The sequence below is a fragment of the Pan troglodytes genome, chromosome 18 (genome assembly GCF_028858775.2).
Source record: "Pan troglodytes isolate AG18354 chromosome 18, NHGRI_mPanTro3-v2.0_pri, whole genome shotgun sequence".
In the NCBI taxonomy this organism is placed as follows: Eukaryota; Metazoa; Chordata; class Mammalia; order Primates; family Hominidae; genus Pan; species Pan troglodytes.
This window is the reverse complement of record NC_072416.2, coordinates 80018179-80035903: the sequence shown is the minus strand read 5'-3', so window position 1 is coordinate 80035903 and position 17725 is coordinate 80018179. Positions and strand designations below refer to the sequence as shown.

Genomic DNA, 17725 nt, shown 5'->3' with positions numbered 1-17725 from the left:
AGATTTTAATATATAATATAATCTCTCAAGTTTTAAATGTAGGCAATTAATTTTTAACATATTTAAACCATTAGCTCAAGTACAACCAGGGGCAGGCTCAATGTGGCATTCTGGCCACCAGGGGTCAACCTTTAGTATCGGCAGAATCTTTGCCATACAAAGTTCCACACGGGGCAATCTAGGGCACCCCAGAGGGTTCTGATATTTTGTAAAACTCTGATTCCAATTTATGTTTCTCCCTCATAGACACAAACACACAGACTAGCCTTAATAAGAGCCATAATTAAAGTACAGGTTGAAATACCTCTTATGTGGAATGTTACCACAGTGGAAACCATCAATGAATGGGTTAATCTGGTAGCAGGTGAAACAGCTTTTCTGCAAATCTTTTTTTTTTTATTTTTAATATTATTTAATAATACAGACTGGGTCTCACTATGTTGCCCAGGCTAGTCTCAAACTCCTGAGCTCAAAGGATCCTCCTGCCTTGGCCTCCCAAAGTGGTGGGATTACAGGCGTGAGCTACTGCTCCCAGCCATGTGCAAATCTTATTTTCAAACTTTGCCTGACATCTGTCTGACAACACAGCATCTTGAAATTTCAAGGTAAACTATTATTTTTTAAAAAAAAACTGTTATTTGCAACTACTTATCTTGAGTAAATCGAGTTTTTCTCAGTCCTGGTCAATTGCATAAGATGACAATCGTCACCGTTCCAAATTTCATACGCACACTGTCATCATTGTTCTATGACATGTTCTATGTTCAATGACACACGTCATTGTTCTCAAGGACTATTTTTAAAGTTACAGGTTTTAACCTTAAAAAGTATTCTGATAAGCTTTTATGAATCATGGTTTTTGTGGTGGTTGTTACAGTTTCCTGTCTAAAGGAGAGGGGATTAAAGAGTATTAAAAGTTTTATAACCATTGATCTCATTTAATACCTTCATTTTATAGAAAAGGCTAAGTGAGAGGACAGAGATGGCTTCCCCCAACATTACTTGGTCAGTTAGAGGTCAAGTTGGTCTAGAATCCAGTTCTCCCAACTCCCAAGCCTGCAATCTTTCTATTTCATTTGGCAAACAAATAACTAATTATTATATATGAGAAAAAATGAACACATTGCAATTCAATGATCCACTCTATGAAATATGTTTTCCCCAAATCTGGGCAGATAGGAAATGGCCCTCCCATTTCTCTAACTCAGATACATCCAAAGTCCCACGGCCAGGGGTCACCCATCAGGTGGCCTCACTGTGTGGCCAGCCCACAGCTCTGCATGCAGAAAGCAATTAATGACTGTCTTCTAGGAACATTCATGCTCATCACTTAAAAATGCCTGTATTCACAACTCCCAACCTCCCATTGCACAGAGGAGAAGACTGAGGCTAGGAGCAGTCAGTGGTTCATCCAAGATCATGCAGCTAACTGGAGAAACCACAGCCACCTGACTCCAAGTTCCAGGTACTCCCGACGCCCTCACAGCTTTCCCTGGGAACTCTTTTGCAGTCTGCAAAGCCCTTTCCTGACAGCAACAACAGCAGCCCCTACTTACTGAATGTGTGCCACCTACCAGGTACTGTGCTAGGTGCGTCGCACAGAATAGTCTCAATTTTAAAACTTTATGCTCTATGGAACTTTTTATTGCAAAGGTAACATGTTACTTGGAACATACCACAGAAGATGAGCTGTGCAAAGAAAAGGTAACTATCCTTCCTGCCTATCTTCCCAACCCCTTCCAGCACACACACAAAATCAACATTAAATGTGAGGTGCTTTCTTCCATACTCTCCCCCTGCTCATAAAAATGAGCAAAAGGAGGATTATTGCATTCTCTGTTTTTGTGTTTGTTTTGAGATGGAGTCTCACTCTGTTGCCCAGGCTGGAGTGCAGTGGTGCAATCTCGGCTCACTGCAACCTCCGCCTCCCAGGTTCAAGTGATTCTCCTGCCTTAGCCTCCCAAGTAGCTGGGATTACGGGTGCACACCACCATGCCTGGCTAATTTTCGTATTTTTAGTAGAGATGGGGTTTTGCCATGTTGACCAGGCTCATCTCAAACTCCTGACCTCAAATGATCCACCCGCCTGGGCTCCCAAAGTGCTGGGGTTACAGGCGTCAACCACTGCACCTGGCCTCTATTCTATGATTTTTAACAAAATAGCAGACCTGACTCCTGATGTAAATCTGCTGCTGGCTTTCATCACAAAATGTCACAAATATCATCTCAGATTAATGGAAAGAGAACTGACACATGCTTCTTAATCAGCTGCATAATGTCACATAGTATGGACAGACCATAATTTACCCAGCAATTCCTCCATTGAGAGACATTCAGATGGTGCCCAGGTACTTTGCCAGCATAAGTAATGCTGCAATAAACAATCCGATAATATATTCTTAGGCCCCGATGTTTTCCCTTTCATAAAACAGAGTCCCCAGGATGCCACTGTCAGATCAAAACATACACCCTCTTAATTTTTAAATAGTCTATTATTTTAATCAAAAAATATGCCCTCATAAAAAATATGAATAAAAGTATATAAAGGGCTGGGCACAGTGGCTCACACCTGTAATCCCAGCACTTTAGGAAGTGGAGGTGGGCGGATCAGTTGAGGTTAGAAGTTCGAGACCTGCCCACCCAATGTGGCAAAACCCCATCTCTACTAAAAATACAAAATTAGCTGGGCGTGGTGGCGCACGTCTGCAATCCCAGCTACTGGGGAGGCTAAGGCACAAGAATCGCTTGAACCCGGGAGGCAAAGGTTGCAGTGAACCAAGATCACACCACTGCACTCCAGCCTGGGCAACAGAGTGAGACTCTATCTCAAAACAAACAAACAAACGTGTAAAAAGAAGAAACATATATATAATTCCTCAATCTGGAGATGGCTATTAATAATAACAGCCATTTGCTAAATTTCCTTTCAGAATGAAATAATGCAGTAGAGTGAGTTGCACTTTTTTAACAGACTCAGATCAAATTCCAATCAAACTTATGGCCATTCACATTTCCACCAGGAAGGCATATGAACACCATTTCTCTACATTTTGCCCACAGCTCTGTCATGGTTAAAGATTTTTGCCAATCTAATGGATGAAAATGGTATGCTTTCGTCATTCTCATTTATGTTTCCTTGACTAAAATGGAGATTCAACACTTCTTGTGGGTTTCTTAGGAACATGCCAGACTTGGAAATACATGGAAAACAGAAACATCACTTGATCACTTGCTCAAGAATCATCTTACCGATTTTTGCTGTTCAAACATAAGTTTTTTATAGAAGAGATGGAACTGTTCAAAGCTGAGCTCATCTTTGTGTGCTCCTATTTCCTGTAAATATGAAAAAAGTGACCACATGATTTTTGATGTCCACCGTAAGAATGGCTCCATGCTATTTATAGAATAATTTTTATTTCAGAAATGGCATGCTATTTTCTTGGCATGCTGAAGAGACAGCTATGACCACATTGTTTCAGTGTCATGGCTTTTGAAAGGAAAAGTCATGCTATTTAACATGGCTTTTCTACAACATTGGCTAAAATCAAATTCATATTCCTCTGAATCAAAACCCTCCACACGTTCCCTAATCCCCCTGTCTGGGAAAACGTACTCACAGAGACACCTACCAAGTAAGACCCTCCTTTGAGCCCCAAAAGGGAAGAGTCTCAGCCAGGTTTCCAAGAGTCACGATGCGTAACTCTTCCTTTTTTGGGCAGAAAACATTCTCTTTGGACTTCCAACTTCAGACATATTTGTAGAGTACGTACATATAGGTCATTTTGTAAAGCATTGGGAGTCAGACAGAACTCAGCTCCAATTAATTGCTTTATGGCTTTGGGCAATTTCCTTGACCCTTTCAAACCCTCAGTTTTCTTTACCTGTAAAATGGGAGAACCACTACTATGCTCCTAGGGCTTCCCTGAAAGTGAACAACATACCTGCAAAACACCTGGTTCAGTAAATACTTGATAAAGAATTAAATGGCGACTGTGTAGCAATCAATGGTAAATGCTTCTCCCATCTCTCTCCTCTTCTGACCTACCCTTTTCTCTTTTTCTATTCTTGGATTAATGTGGAATATTGGGGGCAGGTCAAAGGATGCTTGATAAGCAATAAAATGGGATAATTTTTCCAGGAGCTCATTAATACAAAAATGAAATGAGCTTTTTGCACTGAGGAACCTTGTAATGGAGCTGATATTGAAAATGGGCATTGGAGTCCTCCAACTGGGGCTGTTTGGGTGCAGGGTTGCTCATTTCCTAAGAAGAATGAGTATTTCCCTGTAAGCAAAAATCGGTGCCCATTGTCTCCATCCTTGCCTCACCTGCTCTACTATATCCCATCACTCATGGAGTGGCTTTACTGCCCAGACCCACCAACAACTTGATTACACAACAAAATAAATTTAATGATGTATGGAGGAATGGATGGTTGGAGAAACAGAAGTAAAAAGAGCCAACTCTGACAGCTACACTACCAGGACTTGCATACAAAATGCCACGGTCCTGGTACCCTACACAAGGAATCTTTCATAATATTTTCCAAAAGACATACATGCATTCATTTCACTAGGGAAAAAAATGGGCTGCAGTATGGTCAGGGAAATAGGGAAAGCTGGACTAACGGAAAACAGGTCTGAGGGTAGATGTTCCAAGTCCAATAGCTCAGTAAACATGGTCTTTATTGATTACATTCTCTGCTAGGATTGAGACTATGGTCCTCAGATATGTCTATGATCCCTCTGTCTGAACTAAGATGTACTCTGGAGGCAAAGGATTTTCTTGTGCACTATTCCACGGAAATCAAAGGCAAGTCACGGCTTCATGAGAGAGGCTAAGTCACTCCGCATTCATAAAATTCCCAGGCTGAGCCATGAAACTTACCACAAACTTATCTTTAAGGAACTTGGCACTGCTCACTTTAAAGTTGATCAGGGGCAAGATGGTCTTCAACTCTCGGAGACTGATGCTGCAAAAGAGGGAGACCCAGCTCTGTCACCTTGAGGGTTTTCAACAGCACAGGATTTAGCTGCTCCCATCAGTTCCCACCTCAGGCAGCCCTCTATGAGAGAGCCTGGTCAACAGTTGTTTATGGACCACTAACTGGGAACAAGACATTGAGTCAAGGTAAGGGTGACACTTCAATGAGCAAGGCTCAAGCAATGTCCATGGACATGGGTCACATAGGAGACTCACAGGGTAGGGTGATGCCCCAATGAGGAGGGCTGGTCTCCACCCTTCAGGTATGTCCAGGGACATAGGTCACATAAGAGATTTATAGTGTACAGTGATGCCCCAATGAGGAGGCACCTACACTGGAGATCCCCAGTATAGGGTGATGTCCCAGTGAGAAGGGCTGGTCTCCGCCCTTCAGGAATGGTCATGGAGGAAGGTCTTGCAGGAGATTCAGTGTGGGCAGAAAATGATGTCAAATGACCAGATAATCTCAATACAAAATGCCACAGAAATGCCAAAGGCCCAATATAGGTATTGACATGATGTGATTTCTGCCCAGGACTCTGAATGTCAAAGTGAAGAAATTCAATGAAGCTTGGGTAAACAGCAGGAGTAACTATGACACTCTTCATGTAGCCAAATGCTTTGTCACCTAATTAGTGACACACATGAATGGATGAACAAGACTCCTACTGACTCTACCTGCCACCCAGAGGAACCAAAACCACAGAACAGGCTTGGCAGAATCAGCTGGGAAAGACCCAGCTGAATTTGACTCTAGTCTGACACTGTGAAGAGACAAGAGGGATGCAGAGTAAGCGGGGACCCCCTGCACCCCCAAAAATAAGTAAAAAAAAATAAAGGTTTCTTTTAATGCCACTGGGGTTCAGAGCAAGGCAAGGTCACTAAGGGCCAGAGAGGGGAAGTGGGAAGGAACAAGGCCTACATGAGCACCTGCTGTGTGCCAGGCTGCCCTGGGGTCATCCAGGTATTAAGGGTGCCTAATTGTGCACCAGATTCTACCTTCTGCAAAGTACACATGGTTGACCCCCAGGGCTCAGAACAGCCAAGGGTGGGGTGTCACACGGGTACACAACTCAGGGCTTGGAGCTGGATGGCAGGCAGCAGAGCCTGGATTTGAATCAAATTCCAGTGCTCGGTCACAGGAATCTGCATGAGTGTTTCTTCGAAGCCACATAGTGAGGTTCAGCTTAAGCGGGAAGCAAGGGCCAGGCACGGTGGTGGCTCACGCCTGCAATCCCAGCACTTTGGGAGGCTGAGGCGGGTGGATCACGAGGTCAGAGGATCGAGACCATCCTGGCTAACACGGTGAAACCCCGTCTCTACTAAAAATACAAAAAAAATTAGCCAGGCATGGTAGCAGGTGCCTGTAGTCCCAGCTACTCAGGAGGCTGAGGCAGAAGAATGGCGTGAATTCGGGAGGCGGAGCTTGCAGTGAGCCGAGATCACGCCACTGCACTCCAGCCTGGGTGACAGAGCGAGACTCCATCTCCAAAAAAAAAAAAAGAAAAGGGAGGGAAGCAAGGGAGAACACGTCCCAGGCAAAAGGAGCAGCAGCAGCAGTAACAATGGTAACAAAAGCTGAAACTTCAATAGTGCTTATCAGGTGACAGGTGTTGTTCTAGGTGGTGCCTTATATGCACATTCACCTGTTTGATGTTTGAACAATTTTACAAGGCAGGTACCATGATCATCTCCATCTTCCAGGTGAGGAAACTGAGGCACCGATCAGTTTGGTACCTTATCTGTGCTAGCCTCAAACTCCAACCCAGTGTGCCCATAATGACCACACCTGACTGCCTCCAAGCGAGTAGCTCACACAAGGAGAAGTGAAATTAGTGGGGTGGGTGGGTCAAGAATATGAGATCCAGACCCTTCTGGCTGGAGCCAAGTGTCCAGCAGAGCTGAGACAGAGTGGTCAAGAGAGGAAGCTCGCCCCAGCTTGCAGGAGAAAACCGCCTAGTTTCCCTGTACCATCCTCCCAGCTTCTGCTGTGGCATGCGGAAGGAAGTAGCACGTCACTGCCCAGCCGCTGCCCTGGAGAAGGTCCAGTGTGACTCTGGCCATCCTGTGTCCCCACCTCCAGCCTTTCCTCTGGTTCTAACGGCCTCTGTAACAGCAGAGACTTCAAATGACAAGATGCTCCCCACCCACTTACTGGTACCACAGGGACAGCACCCACGGCTTTCACAGACAGACCTTGAGGGCAGAAAAAGTCCCTGTTGGGCCAGCTGGGGCTGGCTGGGCACAGCGGCCAGCAGGCTAGGGAAGTTGCCCCAGGGGCTTGCAAGAACCTTTCTGCCTCAGCCCTGGGAGTGGTCCAAGGAACAGCTGGGCCAGGGCAGGATGAAGGTGGAGGAGCAGCGGGAACAGGCGCTACCAGAGCAGCAGTGAGAGGGGTCGTGGGGAGAGCAGCCAGATCATGCTGGTGCCCCAGTGGAGCTCATCCTGGGAGCAAGGGAGAGGCCAGCGTCCTCTCACGCTGGTGCCCCAGTGGAGCTCATCCTGGGAGCAAGGGAGAGGCCAGGGTCCCCCAGGAGCCCAGACAGCAGCAGGGCAAAGGAACCATCCCATGTCCAGGAACAGAGAGACTGAGGGGCCTGGGGCGCCAGAGCAGCTGCTCAAGAACCAGTGGAGAAAACCCAGGAACCAGGGGCTTGAGCATCCAAGCACCTGGGACATGGGAGCCCACCTGGTCCAAAGGCCTCCCCTTACAATGTAAACACTGGAGGCTGAGAGCTTCTTTGGGCTCCTAGCGCTGGGACAGGCTCACCTGCTTTCTCCCTAGGCGAGCCCCTCCCTCACTCCCACCTCTGGGTGTGTGTGTGTCATGCTGCACAGCCTGACCAAAACCAGCACAGGCAGGCTGAGCCCCCATCGCTGCAGGGGAGGAAGCCAACGGCTCAGCTTCACCCCTCTCTGCAACCTGCCATCCCCTACAGAGAGTGCCTCGCCCAGGTCAAAGCCCCTTCCAAGGCAGCCAGCTCTGACCCAGTCCACACATGGGAACAAAGGCCTGGCCCTCTAGTCTCAATTCAGGACAGCTCCACAGGCCATGCTCAGAGCTCCCCATCAGGTGTGCCCAGGCCATGGTTGTGACTCCCCAGCTGCCTGTTCCAACTGCCTTCCCTCCCCCAGGGTGATGACCCTGCACTCCCTAGTAAGCCTCCTGCACACAAACCTGCGTCTCAGATCATGTTTCCTGGGAGCTCAACCTAGGGCTGTGGGTTAGGAAACAAGGGAATCCCTTTGGAGAAGGACGGCAACTATTCCCTGAAAGAGTTACCAACAGCCCCTCCCTCTCCCATGGCAGACAGCACTGAACAATCAGTGTCCTCCCTGCTCAGCCCAGGAGGCCCCCAGGGTTCTTCAACTCCTGCACCCAGGCAGCCATCACCAAACGATTAAGGATGGCAGCCCCATGACACTTACCAGCCATGCTGAGGCTGGGCCGGCACCTCCACTGCCCCCAGCTCTTTTGTAGCAACAATGGCAATAAGAAACATTCGTCAAGTATTTTTACCATGAGCCAGGCAGGTCCAAGCACCCTTCACATATTAACTCCTGAAGCCTCACATCTGCCCTGGGAGGCGGGAACTATTATTTTATCTTTTACACATGACGAAACTGAGGCCAACAGAAATTAAATCATTTACCCCAATTCACACAATGAGTTAGTGTGAGATCTGAGATTTAAACCTCAGCACCATCTGACAGAACTTTCAACAATGATGGAGAACATCTGTGCTGTCTGAGGTACTAGCTGCTAGCCACACGGGGCTGCTGAGCCCCTGAAATGCAGCTAGTTCCATTGAGAAGCTAAGTATTTTATTTCATTTTGTTTTGTTTTGTTTTGTTGAAATGGCCAGACCAGCAGCATCTACATCACCTGGGGATTCGTTGAAATGCAAATTCTTGAGCACTGCCCACCACCTACTCAATCAGCCACCGTGAGGTGGAGCCCAGCAGCCTCCACTTTCACAAATCCTCCAGGGGATTCCGGTGCATGCTCAGATTTGGAAATTGCCCTCTAGACAGCCCTAATTTTCAACCCCGGCTTCACAGAAGAATCTTATTTTAAAAATTTGCAATGCCAGAGGCCATGCCCAGAACAGTAAAACCCGAATCGCTACTGGCGTGGCTCTGCTACAGCTTCCCCAGGCGACTCTAACATTCTGGAGTCTCAAATAGGAAGCCTATTTGCATTCACGTTGAATGAGATAAATGGACCCACCCACCTGCCTTCCACCTGCAACCCCCTCACCCTTTGCCACCTCCCGGTAGAGTAGTTCCTCTGTCCCTGCCAGGGCTAAAAGACAAAGGGAAGTGCACTTTCTACTTATGCAAATCCAGTGTTATACGCCAAGGGGGCAAGGGCAGAGGAGGGAAAGGAAGTAAGCGTTGGTGAGGATAAGAAGAAAACAGAAACCTGTGCATTGCCTTGGGAAGGTGTAGCTGCTACAGAAAACAGTATAGCAATCCCGCAAAATAAATCCAGCAATTCAGCTTCTGGATATATACACAGCAATCCAGCAACTGATCCAACAATTCAGCTTCTGGATATATACACAGAGGAATTTAAAGCAGAGACTCAAACAGATTTGTACACCCATGTTCGCAGCAGCACTATTCACAATTGCCAAAACGTGGAAGCAACTCAAGTGTCCATCGATGGAGAAGTAGATAAACAAAATGTGGTCTATCTGTACAATGGAATATTATTCAGCCTTAAAAAGGAAGAAGATTGTAACACATGCTACAACACAGATGAAACTTGGAGACATTACACTAAGTGAAATAAGCCAGATACAAAAGGACGAATATTCTACTAGTCCACTTATATGAGGTACCTGGAGCAATCCAATCCAGAGAGACAGACAGCAGAGTGGTGGTTTCCAGGGGCTAAAGAGAGAATCAATGGGGAGTTGCTGCTTAATGGCTGCAGAGCCTCAGTTTGAGATGATAAAAAGTTCTGGAGATGGATGGTGGTGACGGGAGCATGACAACATGATATACTTCATCCCAGAGAAGTACATATCTAAGAACGGTTAAAATGATCAATGTTGTTCTATGTTTCATTGTTGTTACCACAATAAAACAAATTTTAACATTTGTTTTTAATTTTTTTTAATCATAAGGTGATTGGTCAGGGTGGGGAAGGGAAGATTTCTGCATTTCCCCCAGCTCTCAACAGCACAATTTTTTTTGTTTTCGTTGTTTTTGGTTTTGTTTTGTTTTGTTTTTGTTTTTGAGATGGGATCTCACTCTGTTGCCCAGGCTGGAGCTCAGTGGCACAATCATGGTTCACTGCAGCCTCGACCTCCCTGGGCTCAGATGATCCTCCCACCTCAGCCTCTCAAGTAGCAGGACTACAAATGTGCACCACTACACCCAGCTAACTTTTTTGTACTTTTTGTATAGACAGGGTTTCGCCATGTTGCCCAGGCTGGTCTCCAACTCCTGAGCTCAAGCGATCCACCCGCCTTGGCCTCCCAAACTGTTAGGATTACAGGTGTCAGCCACAGTGCTCGGCCAGTAGCACATTTAAAAAAAGAAAAAAAAAAAAAAAGGAAAAGCAACACCAGTGGGGAAAGTAAGTTTGCAAACCCTGGTGCCACCCCTGACAACCTGGGCTGCTTTAGTCAAGTCACTTAACCTCTCTGGGCCTCAGTGTCCTCACATAGAAAATGGGTCTCAGAGCACCTAGCTCAACCGTCAGCCAAGAGCATATCCTAATGATGTAAAGTGCTTATTACAGCCATGGCTGCAAAGCAGGCTGTAAACAAATGCCCGCTGCTACCATTTGCCTCTAGAAAAGTCAAAAAATGAAACAGGGTGCTTGGGCCAAGCAAAACACCTAAGACTTGTCCATTGCCCGGGCTGGGCCAGCCCTGAGCCTGCCCCCTCTCGCCTTCAGTCTTTCCTCTGCTTCTGTGGCTCCTTTGTTTTCCTTCAGGAAACATGATTCGTCTCGTGGGTGACAGGAAAGGGAGGGAAATTGGCAGGACAGAAGTTAGTTGCTCTTTCATTGGCATCTTGGTCAAAGTTTCTTTTGCAAAGCTCCCTCCAGGCTTCCCAGAACCACAGGAAAGGTGGGATTTTCCACATGTTGACAGAGAGCAGGGCTCTGCCCACTGGGAGGGAGGTAGAGGAGAGGAAGCCGGTGAGCACACAGGGATGAACTCAGTCCAGAAACCGAAAAGTTTCTGTCTGCAGAGGGTCCTGGACCAGCTGACGGGAAGATGGATCTCTATGCAGGACTTGCCAGAATGCCTCCTGAGCAACAGGGTGGTATCCATTTCTTGACCTCACAAATGAAGAGCCAACTTCAGAGCCAGATGGGCCACACCATACCAGCACCGCATGGAGAGAGGCACTGAGGGTGGCTCCCTCTCTCAGCCCTGTGCCAATCTCAGCTATGAATCATCATAAGCCACAGAGAAAGAAAACTCAGAAGAGGCATCACCTCCGAGGCTGAAAGAGACCAGTGTGTACCAAATCTTCCAACACAAGGACTTCATTTAATCCACCTCAGTAACACTAGAGGGTGGCCCAGCGTGGGGGAGCAGGCAGGGCATTTTGGATGAGAAGAAGAGGACGGAGAGAAAGGCAGGTGGACAGAAAAACATGGAGTGAGCTAATGGCTGACCTAACATTACTAGACTTTTAACCACTTCCTAGTTAACAGTTCCAAATCCTCCCATCGGGCATGTGAAGAAACCAGGGAAGCTCACCCAAACCCTGAAGCCAACAAGTAACAGAGGACACTGACCAGACACGAAGTCACCTTCAAGATGGAAAGATTTTCAGGAACAAAATAAGAGAGCTGACAGAGTTTAGTTATTGGATATTAACTAGGATAATGACATATCTAGATGGGATAATGACATATCCACATAGGATAATGACATAAATAAACCAAGAATGAATGAAAGGAACATTTTACCAAAAAATAAGGTGTCTCATGTGAGGCTAACATGAGACAAGGACTGAAGAGCTCAATGCAATCCCTGGCATGCCAAATACACGGTTGTTCAATAAATGCTAGGGTTTGTTTTTGGTTTTGTTTTTTTTGTTTTTTTCTTGTCGTGGTGGGTTTTTTTGTTGTTTTTTGTTTCTTTGGTTTTGTTTTGCTTTTTTGAGACGGAGTCTTGCTCTGTCACCCAGGCCACAGTAGAGTGGCGCGATCTCGGCTCACTGCAACCTCCACCTCCCGGGTTCAAGCAATTCTCCTGCCTCAGCCTCCTGAGTAGCTGGGACTACAGGAGTGTGCTACCATGCCCAGCTAATTTTTTGTATTTTAGTAGAGACAGGGTTTTACCGTGTTGCCCAGGCTGGTCTCAAACTCCTGAGCTCAGGCAATCTGCCTGCCTCTGCCTCCCAAAGTGCTGGGAATATAGGTGTACACCACTGCGCCTGGCCAAATGGTAGTTTTTATCATTACATTATTAAGAGCTGAATCATACCTCAAAAACATAATGAATTAAAAATGCTCAACCTCACCCATAAAGAAAGCAAGTTTAAGCAAAAACACTTGGTTGCCTCGGTTGCAGATGAACAAAGATCAAAGTCTAATGGCACAATAAATCATCAGGAAAGGGTGCCCTCTTGCCCCACTGGTAGAAGTATTATACAAATTGCTACCTCTCGCTATCAAACTATTAGACCAGCAAACGCTGTGCTGCTGGTATTCGTTTCTGAGAATTTATCCTACTCACAGCCCCCTCAAATGAGTTTACAGAAAGATAGACCCAAAGGTTTCCATAGCAGCATTAATCACAGTAATGATAAAGGATTGGGAGCAGCTATCTGTGCATCAACACGGAAATGATTTCCGAAATGACAATGCATTAATCTAAGGAAAAACCAAAACCGCGTTTGCTTTTTTTAAAAAAATGTCTGGGTAAGACTTCACCTTTACAAAAAAAAAAAAAATAATAATAATAATAATAATAAATAAGCCAGGCATGGTGAAACACACCTGTAGTTCCCAGCTACTCAGGAGGCTGAGGCAGGAGGATCGTTTGAGCCCAGGAATTTACGGCTGCAGCGAGCTATGATTGTGCCACTGCACTCCAGTCTGGGCAACAGACAGAGACCCTGCCTCTAAAAAATAATAATAATAGTCCGTCATAGAGCTTTGTGCGGGACTGATAGGGAGCTTCTCCAAGAGGTACTTTTAAGTGAAAAAGTCAAGTAAACTGAATATACGTTATCACATCACCCAACACATCTCTACCAGCCCTTAGAACCACCTGGTGGCCGGGCGCGGTGGCTCATGCCTGTAATCCCAGGACTGTGGGAGGCCGAGGTGGGCGGATCACAAGGTTAGGAGTTCAAGACCATCCTGCCGAACATGGTGAAACCCTGTCTCTACTAAAAATACAAAAAAATATTAGCCGGGCATGGTGGCGGGCGCCTGTAGTCCTAGCTACTTGGGAGGCTGAGGCAGGAGAATGGTGTGAACCCAGGAGGCAGAGCTCGCAGTGAGCCGAGATTGCGCCACTGCACTCCAGCCTGGGCGACAGAGCGAGAATCCGTCTCAAAAAAAAAAAAAAGAACCACCTGGTTTACTTCTTCACGGTCAATCAATCTCTCTCCTGTCACAAAGCATGGGCTGGTGCCATCAGGAGTGTGGTTACTGCTGTATGAGCAGGACATTAAAGGTGCTCAAATATTTGTGATGAGGTCCGAATGCCCCATGGCAGAGATCATCTCTGAGGCTGTACTTGAATTTTCCGTGGAATAGAGGCTCCCTCCAGGAGGAGGATTTTGTCATCGTCAACCCCAGGACCCAACATGGCATCTGCAGATCACAATGGACGCAGTGAGGACCTTGCCCCCGACAAGTCGTGCTCCCACCCCCTTGGAAGGTTTAAAGAAAGAATGAGGATCGAAATCCAAAGTGATCAGAAAAAAACTGAAGGACTCTTACCTGTTTCTTCTGGTTTGATCCACAGAATATATCTGCTTTCTCAGCCAACTGGAAAGAAATTTGAGACAAAAGAGAGAAAGAGAAAATTAGAAAATAGCACAAGTCGAAGTGCATCCTACGGAATGTGCACAAAAGGAACTGGAACCAAAAGGAGGAGTCTTCCAACTTTCTAACAAGGGCAGCTTGGGAAGCAGTTTCCTCCTAGTGTGGAAAAGGCCTATCTAAGCCAAGATTTCAACTCAAAAAGGCCAGGTTTCTTTACATTGACAATTCCTTCTGATGATAGTCATTAATCCCCAAAAAGCTACAAAGAAAAATAGTAAAAAGTAGAAGACTTTGATTTAGTGGAAGGAAAATAACTCACACCCCAATGCCCATCTAGACTCCCATGACACTGAAGAGACAGTCTTGAGGTCTTCATCAACCCAGGAGGGAGTGATAGCTGGAAAATTCCAGACCCTATGTCGGTTCTTTGATCAGTCCACTGAATCTCTTATTAAAGCCTTTAAGAAGGAAGCCCTGATTTCCCCCAACACATACCCCAGGAATGTTTCTATCTCGAGTCCAATGCACCACTCACTCCAATAGGCCAACGCTGAAAACTAGCACAGGGAAATGCTCTTATTTGAAAAACTGTAGAGCTCACACCGCTACTAGGCACCCATTGCATACAAGACACTCAACGAGCCTCAAAAAACCAATGTCCCTTTTTTTTTTTTCCCCCTGTAGCCCATGTTGGCTAAAGGCAGCAGAATAAAGGAATCAGCAACTATGCAAATAAACAGGCAAAAGCCAACTACCTCTCGATAATGGTGGGCGTGGACGCATTCATCGCTTCCTGGTGTAAGATTTTCAAGCCAGAGAGCCAGTTAACTGCATCCTCTTTAGAGTCAGCTAGAGTGGAGAAAGGGAACAGAAATGCTGTGTTAATTCCTGGGAAGACGTCTGCTTACAAAGCCCCGCCCCATACAGATCACGAAGATGGGAGAAGCCTATGCTGGTTTCTAGTTTTGCAGAAGGCAAAGAAAGCATCCCCTTCACACCGTCATGGCCCTAGGACCTGCTTTTTGTCTGAGATGGGGCCACACATTCACGATGAGCTTTGTACCACAGGGATGACAAGTGGGTTATTTCCTGTGCCAAATGGAATCAGCTAAGAATGGAGGGAGTGGTGGGAACTATCACTATGACATTGTTAACATCATTTGAGCACTAACTACATATACATACTAGACATTGTTGTAAGTGTTTTTCTTATATTGATCCCACAAGGGAAGTACTATTATATTCCCATTTAACACATGGAGAAACCACTGAACCTAAGACAGGTTCAGTCATGTGTCCAAGGCCACACAGCTCCTAGCAGCCATTACAGACTGAATATTTGCATTCCTTCCGAATCCATATGTTGAATCTCTAACCCCTGAGGTAGGGCCTTTGTGAGGTATTTAGGTTTAGATGAAGTAATGAGAGTGGGGCCTCCATAAGGGGATTAATGCCCTTTTAGAGAAGAGAAAGAGAGACTAGAGCTCCCTCTCTATCCAAGCACACCCTGAGGAAAAGCCATGTGACCACATAGCAAGAAAGCGGCTATCTGCAAGTCAGGAGGATAGCCCTCACCAGAACTCAACCATCCAGCATCTTGATCTTGGACTTGCCAGCCCCCAGAACTGTGAAAAAATAAATGCCTGATGTTTAAACCCCCAGTCTACAGCATTTCGTTACAGTAGCCAGAGCACACTGAGACAGTGGAAGACACAGGATTTTAAACAAGAATCCATTACCTTACCCTGGCAGCACACTGACTCCAGGCATGAAAAAGCTGAGGAATTCAAACCCAGGTGTCCAACTCCAGAGCAGAGTTTCTCAACCCCAGCTGCTCAGGAGAATCACTTGAAGGCTTTTCAAAACCCCAACACTTAGGTCCCACCCTAAAGTAATTAAACCAGAAGAGAGGGATGAGGGAGACATCAACAGGTGGAAACACCTGCCTGGTGCCAAAGTATATCAAAGGTTCAGTGATCAGTCTCCTCTGCTGCTATAACAAATGACCACAAACTTAGTGACTTAAAATAATACAGATTTATTTTCAGACCGTTAGGCCAAAAGTCTAAAATAGACTGGTTGCATGAGATCTCTGGATTCCTTCTGAAAGCTCTGGGGAAGAATCTGTTTCCTCACCTTTCCCAGCTTCTGGAGGCTGCCTACATTCCTTAGCTCATGGCCTCTCATCTGCTGACCTTTGTTTCCATCCTCACATCTCTTTCTCTGGGAATGACCTTCTCATGTATCTAAGAACCCCTGTGATTCCACTAGACACCTAGATAGTCCAGGATATTTCCCATCTCAAGATCCTCAATTTAACCACACCCGCCAAGTCTCCTTTTCCATAGAGGATAATATATTCACAAGTTCCCGGGATTAGGACATGGGCATCGTGGGAGGGCAGTATTCAGCTTCCCATGGATGAGTACCACTGGCTTAGGGATTTAGCTTTTTGTTTTATTAAAGAGTGTTAGCTTTTAACCCTATGCTAACTAATAAAATGCAGGATCTGGAATAATCTGCACCACAACCCTAAGCAGCTGTCAGTATCTCCCCTGCTTCTAATCAAGATGGCACAGAGGGACAGCAAGTAGAGCTTGCTAATACCCAGGAGAGTATGGCTTGCTAATACCCATGGTTGCTATTACCCTTGCTAATAAGCGGCACTGAGGAGTGGTTAAGAGCTTGGCATTTGGCAAAAGGAAGATCATAGCTCAAGTCCCACTGCACCACTTCAGGGCTGTGTGACATTCAGGAGGTTACTTAACCCTACTCTGTGCCTCATCTCACCTGTAAAATGAAGCTAACAGTGCAAACACCTCATGGAACTCTGAAGCCTCTCCTTAAGCACCAGGTACTTTATCAGTCCGTACACCCATGGCAGAGACTGCTGCTCTCATCTTCCCACACAGATGCGGAGGAAACTGAGGCTCTGAAGGGCTGAGTTTGTCTCAGAGCCAGTAAGTGAGAAGATGGAATGTGAATCAAAATCTTGACCATCACTGTGCTGACCTTGAATTTAGGGTTCCGGAAGAGGGACCCAGAGTGGGATATATATCAAAGTTCACATCCTAGCTTCCAAGACCCAGGTTCTTCTGGTCTCCTTACCAAGTTAAGAACAGGGGGTCAGGGCTCAGCCTGCAGGTGGGGCTAAGGAGACAGACAGAGGTGTGAAGCTTCACCGCCACGGGCCTTGCCCTCCTACCCCATCTCTACCAACTCCCCCTCCATATCATCAATCAGACATTCGCTCCTCATTTCCTACATCCGACATGCTATTTCCCTCCTCCAAGCCCTGGCACACACCACAGCCTTTCCCTGGAGCACCCTCCCTCTGTTTCCTCCAAACTCCTACTGAAGCCTCAAAACCCAATGTAAAAGTCACCTTCTCTGCCAAGCTTCCCTGGAATTAAACATTCACAGCACACTGTATCATGCTTGCACTAGGTCTTATCCCAGTGCACACATCTGTCTCCCCAAGTCAACTGAGAGCTTCTCAAAGGCGGCACCAGGTCCCATTCATCTTCCTAGCTCACTGGCATGTCCACAACCTAACACAGAGCATAGGCTCAAAAGACATGTAGAAAAAGAATGAATGAGAAATTAATAAGTTATTTGACCCAAAAGTAAATGTCCCTATATTGCTTAACTTTGAGAGCTGCCTCACCCACTTTGGTCTATTTTAATCGTATTTATTTTCTTAATTAATATACATATACTTCTAAGTCAATAAATTCTAGGACTGAACTTGAAAGTAGCTACAAGC

General features: G+C 46.1%; 1 protein-coding gene across 12 annotated transcripts in view; it reads right to left on the bottom strand.

The window, feature by feature from the left end:
- Positions 1–17725, bottom strand: part of PLCG2 (phospholipase C gamma 2) — a 178327-nt gene that overhangs the window by 84260 nt on the left and 76342 nt on the right. For all 12 annotated transcript variants that reach the window (XR_010152465.1, XM_001148089.6, XM_016930240.4 and 9 more), the window contains 4 exons: positions 14715–14808; positions 13915–13962; positions 4887–4971; positions 3250–3333 (listed from right to left, as the gene is read on the bottom strand). Coding sequence is in view for 10 of the 12 variants with exons in the window: in XM_001148089.6 (XP_001148089.4) it covers positions 3250–3333; positions 4887–4971; positions 13915–13962; positions 14715–14808 (311 nt within the window). In the remaining 2 variants the exon portion in view is untranslated. The remainder of the gene's footprint in view (positions 1–3249; positions 3334–4886; positions 4972–13914; positions 13963–14714; positions 14809–17725) is intronic.